This window comes from Hyaena hyaena, unplaced genomic scaffold, assembly GCF_003009895.1.
Source record: "Hyaena hyaena isolate Hyena2069 unplaced genomic scaffold, ASM300989v1 scaffold_406, whole genome shotgun sequence".
NCBI lineage: Eukaryota > Metazoa > Chordata > Mammalia > Carnivora > Hyaenidae > Hyaena > Hyaena hyaena.
Window position 1 is genome coordinate 571,534 of NW_024081038.1, and position 7,161 is coordinate 578,694.

General features: G+C 57.6%; 1 protein-coding gene across 1 annotated transcript; it reads left to right on the forward strand.

Annotated features, from left to right (window-relative positions):
* The first annotated feature begins 3,192 nt into the window (after positions 1 to 3,192).
* On the forward strand, positions 3,193 to 7,070 carry PHOX2A (paired like homeobox 2A). Its single transcript, XM_039251985.1, has 3 exons — positions 3,193 to 3,409; positions 5,524 to 5,711; positions 6,621 to 7,070. The coding sequence occupies exons 1-3, from the start codon at positions 3,193 to 3,195 to the stop codon at positions 7,068 to 7,070; spliced, it is 855 nt and encodes a 284-aa protein (XP_039107916.1).
* The last annotated feature ends 91 nt before the right edge of the window (positions 7,071 to 7,161 follow it).

Below are 7,161 nucleotides of genomic sequence, written 5' to 3' on the forward strand. Positions count from 1 at the left end.
TGTTTCTATGCCAATCAGCAGGATGCAAATGGCTGCCTGTAGAGAAAGGAACCTCCAAGTCCTCAACCCTGAGTCATGGGAAGTTCAGCTTCTGCCCTGCTAACTGTGCAACATGCACATTACAATAAAATTTCTAATCACCACTACTATACTCGATTGCTTGTAAAGGTGTCAAGCACTCAGAGATTATATTGGTCAGAACTTTTGATCAGAAGCCCAACTTAAAGTAGTTGTAGACAGAGAGGAGAATTTATTGGCTCAATGACCAAACCCAAACCACATAAATGATAGGGATGGATCATGGTCTCTGAGACAACTGGAACCAAAGCCTCTTTGCCTCTCCTCAGATCTCTATTTGTCACTGCCTACAAGCTTCGGTTGTTCCTTTGCTTCAGCTTTGTCACTGGAGAAGAGATCAGGCCTCCTGCAAATTCCTCCAGTGAGGGAGGACTTTCTTCCAGGCAGAAAGTTGGCTCAGAGGAAGAAAGTTTCCTGTCCCTGTAGAATGAGGAGAATTAAGAGGGGAGGATGATTCCTTTCCAGAGAGTGTGGAGTAGGAATCAGGGGATGAGGATTCCTTCCCCAGAAACAAGGGCAGGATTCCCCAACACAAAGATTTCAGCTTAGCTTTCACTAATTCAACAAGCAGACATGGGAAGACCTGTGACGTGCAGAATGATGAGCTACACAGTGTGGTAGAACTGAGAAGTAATAGTTCTGTCCTGAGATGTTGTACTTTATTGCGAATATTGATTGATAACACGAGAAACCAAAAGAGAGGGAGGTACTATGGGACACTCAACATAGTCTGGGGGTGTCACTGGAGGCTTCCAGGAAACAATAATGTCCAAGTTGAGACCAAATGGATAAACAAGAACAAACCAGGTTTAGGTGTTTTGGGGAGGTAAGGGGGATTGGAAGGGGGGGTGGCATAGTGGAATGAACATTCCAGCCAGAAAATACAGCTATGAAGTAAAAGATCAATGTGTGAGGACTTCAGAGAAAGCCAATGTGAGATGGAGGTAGAGGTAGGCTGGAGCACTGATACAGAGGACACTGTGACCATAATGAGGGCTTGGATTTGATCATGAGGGCAATGGAAAGCCATAATAGGTCTAAGGAGAGCACCTCTGATTTCTCAATTCTGAGATCCCTTGGGCTCCCTGTGGAGGATGTGTCACAGGTGAGAGGTACACCTCACACATACCAATGGGGAGGACTTTTGAAGCAGTTTTTCTGCCAGTTTTAGTTTATATCTAAAAAGTAATTAGAGAAAACACTTTCAAGAAACCCCGTGGCATGGAGTAGTTACAGAAATTGGGGATAGGTGGTCCTTGTGTGAAGCAAAGAACTGGTTACCAAGGAAGTGGATGAGCTGAGGGTAGTCACGTTCCCCACTAAATGGGTAAACTGGGAGAAGATAGTCCCAGAGTCTTTCTCTCATCCTGCAAGGACTTTGGTAATAAGGGACCACCCTCCCCCAACTTTCTTCTGGGTCTTTACTCCCCCATCTGTAGGACTACCAAGATTTGGGTGGAGGAGGCTGGGGGCTGGGTGAGGAGGCTCTCCCATCCACCTCAGGTAAGCTGCCAAGGCAAAAAGCGTTTTTCTTCTGTTCTGGAAGGGATTCTGTGTTGGTTTTCCCACAGTGTAAAGGTCTATGGCTGAATCTTCTGAGGGCTAGGTCTGTGGCCAGCTCCAGACTGAGTGTAAGTGGTTTTCCTGGTGAAGCAAAGGAGGGGGTTGAGAGGCTGAGGGAGAGTGTGGGGGTCACTGGGTTACTCCTGATCCTGACATTCATCACACAGTCTGTGCAGAGGGTGCTGAGGACCAGCAGGTCACATTAGGTGGAGGTGCACAGGCAAGACTGAGTTGGGGAACTAGCAGAGGGGAAAGGCAGGCCAGCCCGAAGGTACATGGCACAGTTGTGTAGCCGAGTCAGGATAGAGGGATATCGGCTGCAGAGACCCTCCCCCTCAGCAGTCACCCGTGGCGCCTTCACCGGAATCCTACCGCCCCCTGGGCGATCCCGCTGTGGGTCTCAGCTCTCCAAAGGTTCTTTCTCTGCCTCTGTTCCTCCTCTGCCTGTCTCTGGCCTTGTCTCCCTGAAACTATTCCCCCCCCCAGCCCCCACCCCCGTGTGTGTGTCTCACTGTCCCTGCCCTGTTTTGTCTCCTCTCTCTCCTGATCTCCATCTCAATCCTTGTTTCCGTCCACACCTCATCCCGGTGCCTTCTCTGTCTACATGCCTGCCTCCTTCCCTTTCTCCATCCCCTCTCTGTCTCTTTCTTATCCCTGTGTCTTCTGTTTCTGCCTTATCCACATCTCTATCCCTGCTTTTCTCTTGTAGGCACTTCAGCTTTGTCTCCATCTCTGTGCCTGTGCACCTCCTTGCCCCCATCTCCAATCTCTCTCTGGTCCATGTCTCATCCTTGTCTCCATCTGTGTACCTGCATCTCTCTTGTCCCTTTCTCCATTACGTTTCTGTCCCTTTCTCTCCCTGTGTCCTTTCTTCATCCACGTCCCCATTCCAGGCTCTGAATCTTCCTTGTCGTGTCTCCATCCCCCTCCTGGTCTGCCTCCATGGTCCCCGCCAGGATGGGACCTCGCTGGGGGCGGGTCCGAGGGGCTGGATCAGAATAACTCGGTTATCGGGACGAATTGAATTAACTTCTTCACAGGAGCGCCGCCAGGCCTATCTCCCCTCTCTTGTGCTGGGCCGCAAGTGGGGAGGCCGAGGAAAGGGGTTGGGACCCTCCAGCCTGGCACTATGCTAGAGAGCGAAGGTCTGGTCCGGATTGGGGACGGATGGGGACTCAAGGGATCGGCCTCCGCGCCGCCCCGCCCAGCACCTCGGGAGCCTGAGGAGGGCGGCGGGGACCCTTTGGGGTGGGGGTCTGGGGTGGCTGGGGGTGGGGCCTGGGAGGTGCAGGCCCCGCCCCGCGGAGCTCGCCCCGCCCCGCCCCCTCTGCGGGGTCCTGAGCGTTAAAAGGCGCGCGGGCTGTGTCTGCCTGCACTTGCATTGCACCCAGGCGGAGGGCGGCCGCGACGGGACGGGCGTACTCGCGGGCGCTCAGAGACGGCCTCGGGTCCTCGGCGCCAGGCGCTAGAACCCTTATCCCGACCCCACCCGGCCCGGGACCCGGACCCCGACCCGACCCGGCCCGGCCCCCGACCCCGACCCCCGGGCCGATGGACTACTCCTACCTCAATTCGTACGACTCGTGCGTGGCGGCCATGGAGGCGTCCGCCTACGGCGACTTCGGCGCCTGCAGCCAGCCCGGCGGCTTCCAATACAGCCCCCTGCGACCCGCCTTCCCCGCGGCCGGTCCGCCCTGCCCCGCGCTCGGCTCCTCCAACTGCGCGCTTGGCGCTCTACGCGACCACCAGCCCGCGCCCTACTCGGCAGGTGAGCCCAGCCCCGGCCCAACCCTCCCTCCAAATTCTGCGGAAATCCCAGCCCCTGGTCTGTTTGGCAGGTGATTGCGACTGGTGACAGCCCTCACCATCCTTGCCCTCCAACACCCCGCGGGATCCCCAGCCTCCCTGTAAAATAGGGTTCCCCTAGGCAGAATTGAGCCCCACCCTCTCATCCTTCCCCTTCCTGTTTCTCACTGCCAGATCCCTATCCTGTGCTCTTTAGATCGGGGAAATAGATCTCTGGTGCAGCCCCAGACCCCTCACCAGGTCCACCTGTTCCCACCTGCAGAGACTGACCATCAAACCTCTCCATCCTGTATCCTTGGAAGATGCTCCCAGCTCAATTCAATCAGATCCCATCCTTAACCCCACCCAACTTCATGTCTGACCCCCAGCAAGGGCTCCTGCAGCAGCTGAGCTGCCCAGATGGAAACCTTCCTAGAGCCCCAGAACCATCAAGCCCCTCCTGCTTGGTTTTGAACCCATCCCACCTGTGCCCTGACCCTCTTGCACCACTGAATCCCGTTGCCGGAGGAAGAGTTAAGCCACTTTCGTTCCCCCTGGAGCCTCTCCCAGCTAGAGTCCTGCAGAACGCAGAAGCAGCCCCCACCACTTCCAAGCCTCTTGATTCAAGTCCCCATCTGAACCCTCAAACCTCATGGAGCCTCTCAGCCATCCCCATCTCTCAGAGTCCAAGATGCCCCGCCCAGTCTCCTTATCTCCTTCCTTCCTGGGAACACCACTTGGGTGTCAGGGACCCAAGTAGAAGATTGGGCCTGTTGGGTGGGGAGGGATGGTGAGATAGGAACCTGCAAGATGGAGGCAAAAACTGGAACAGGGATGGGAAGATTGGGTACTCTGGATCAGATGAGGATGGGGTTTGGGGAGACAGTCAGGCCATGGGGATATGGGCCCCAGAGAGATGGAGTTCTGAGATGGGGAGATGAGGACAGGTACAGAGAGATGTAAGCAAAGATGGGAAGATTGGGAACCATGGGAGAAATGGGGACCCAGGGATGGGGAGATGGAGATAAGAACTAGGTGATGGGGACAGGAATTATGGGAGATGGGGACCAAGGAAGATTGGCAACAGAGATGAGGAAAAAGAGGATAGGAATGGGGTGTTGGAGACAAGGATTGGGAGGGGATAGAGAACACGGGACATAGGACAAAGATGAAGGATATTAGGGACCCCCGAAGAATATGGAGACCTAAGCAGCGCTTGGAGACAGGGATGCGGAGACAGTGTCAGAAACACTAGCAACAGGGCGGTGGGAACTGGGATGAGGTAAATGGGAGACAAGGATGGGAAGAGAATGAGGAAGAGGCATAGGGCTGGCTGTGGGGGAGTTGGGACATAGAAAGAGGTGCCTGGGAGGAAGAAGGGCAAAGAGAAGATGAAGGAACCTAGGCAGGGAGAAATAAGGACTTTTCTCAATGGGCACAAAGAGAATGGTCCAGAAAGGGAAAGCTGAAGAGAGATGTGGATGGAGAGAGATGAGGAAGAGGAGAGGGGGACCAACACCTGGAGGAAAATGAGACATAAGACTGGGCTGAGAATATGAGACCTGGGAGGAGAGAAATGGCAGGGTAGAGGGGGCCAAGTCCCTACATGGCAGAAAGTACACAGGCAGGTCTGAAAGCAGACCCAGGCCAGGTAGTCTCAGTAGGTCCAGAACTCGTACGGGAAGACTCACAATACTAATGAGCCGTGGCAACCAAGGCTAGGGGGACATGGCACGGCCTGAAACCAAGCCGTCAGACTGACCAAGGTAGAAACACCAAAGCGGAGGTCGGAGGGAGGAGTGCATCGGAGGGAGGTTAGGGAACAAGGCGCTGGTCTTGACCTGAGGATCAGATCCTGAGTCCTTTACCGCTCCTCTGGGGCTCCATGTCTCCCTGCGCCCTGTCCAAGGCGCCTTCACTGCTGCCAGCTCCACTGAGCGGTAGGGAAGACGCTCGATTCGAGACTGAAGGGAAGCCGAGGGGCCAGGGAAGGGGCAGGGACGGTGGCGAGCGATCTCAGGGGCAGGACACAGCCGGCTGAGCTCGGCCCCTCACACCTTCACCCTCTTTGCTCCCCTTTCCTGCACACACCCCTAGTGCCCTACAAGTTCTTCCCGGAGCCGTCGGGCCTGCATGAGAAGCGCAAGCAGCGGCGTATCCGCACCACGTTCACGAGCGCGCAGCTCAAAGAGCTGGAGCGCGTCTTCGCAGAGACTCACTACCCCGACATTTACACGCGCGAGGAGCTGGCGCTCAAGATCGACCTCACAGAGGCTCGCGTGCAGGTTCGTGTTTTGCGTGTGTATACGGGAGTGTGCGCGTGTCTGGGGGTGGGAAGTCAGTGCCGGACACCTGGGGGTCGGGACAGAGTGGCAGGCAGGTGCAACCTGAGGGCGGAGAGCTGGGGCCAGGAGCTAGGGAGCAGTCTGGGGGTGGTCGGGCAGGAGAGGATGGGCAGCTGCGGTAAGTGAGGGGGCCAGGATTCGGCAGACCTGAGGCCCTAGTGTGATATGAGGTGTTCAGCCCCCAGATTTCCCCCTCAGTCTCCCTAGTAGGGATAGGCATGCAGAGGGAAGTCTGGAAGGAGGCCGAGTGCGTAGAGCGGGAGCCCAGGGCGGCTTCAGCGCCAAGCGAGGGAGAGGAATACGGGAAAGCCAGTGAGCGCCTCCACGTCCCCTCCCTAGCCCAGTAGCGGTGAAATCCCCGAGCCGGAAACCCCGGGCTCTGGGCAGACACAAGGCCTAGGAGAGCCAGGCCAGGGTAAATTCTGTTGTCTATCTTACAAATCCAGTACAGAGGTTCAGCTGGTCCGACCTTACTGGAGACCCTGAAAATGTGTCCCCTGTGCCCCAACCCGTTCTCCACCGCCGTTGAACACCCCAGGTGGAAATTCCTGGAGCTTCCTGTAGGAAGGAATTGGGGGCACGGCTTTGGCAGATTAGGGGAGCTAACGCGGAGTCCCCAAGAGCAAGAACTCTGGAGGCTGAGGGGTGCGCGGGTGAGCAGATCCTAAGGGAAAGACCTGAAAGGAAGGGGCAAGTGGAGGAGCAGAGGTGAGCAGAGAGGTGAGGAGGGCAACGAGCCAAGTGGAGCCAACGCTCAGAAAGCTGGCAATAATCCTGATCCGGTCCCTTCCGGACTGAGGGCTCCCCCGCCCATCGCGGCCTCGGCCTGACCGGCCCTTGTGCCCGCAGGTCTGGTTCCAGAACCGCCGGGCCAAGTTCCGCAAACAGGAGCGTGCAGCCAGCGCCAAGGGTGCGGCGGGCGCGGCGGGCGCCAAAAAGGGCGAGGCGCGCTGTTCGTCCGAGGACGACGACTCCAAGGAGTCCACGTGCAGCCCCACGCCCGACAGCACCGCGTCGCTGCCGCCGCCGCCCGCCCCCGGCCTGGCCAGCCCGCGTCTAAGCCCCAGTCCGCTGCCTGCCGCCCTGGGCTCTGGGCCCGGCCCTGGCCCCGGGCCACAGCCGCTCAAGGGTCCCTTGTGGGCCGGCGTGGCGGGCGGCGGGGGCGGCGGGCCGGGCGCTGGCGCGGCGGAGCTGCTTAAGGCCTGGCAGCCTGCGGAACCCGGGCCGGGGCCCTTCTCCGGCGTTCTGTCCTCCTTCCACCGGAAGCCTGGGCCGGCCCTGAAGACCAATCTCTTCTAGCCGCCGGACTCTGAAGGCTCCGGGCCTACGCCCAGAGACGTCCCTGCTCTTCCAGGACCTGACAGAATTCCTCCCCTTTCGGGCGCCTGCC

Excerpts from the sequence above, each read along its gene's own strand:
- PHOX2A (XM_039251985.1), top strand. The coding sequence starts at position 3,193 with ATGGACTACTCCTACCTCAATTCGTACGACTCGTGCGTGGCGGCCATG. Across the intron at positions 3,410-5,523 it reads GCCCGCGCCCTACTCGGCAG|TGCCCTACAAGTTCTTCCCG; the intron begins GTGAGCCCAGCC and ends ACACACCCCTAG. Across the intron at positions 5,712-6,620 it reads TCACAGAGGCTCGCGTGCAG|GTCTGGTTCCAGAACCGCCG; the intron begins GTTCGTGTTTTG and ends TTGTGCCCGCAG.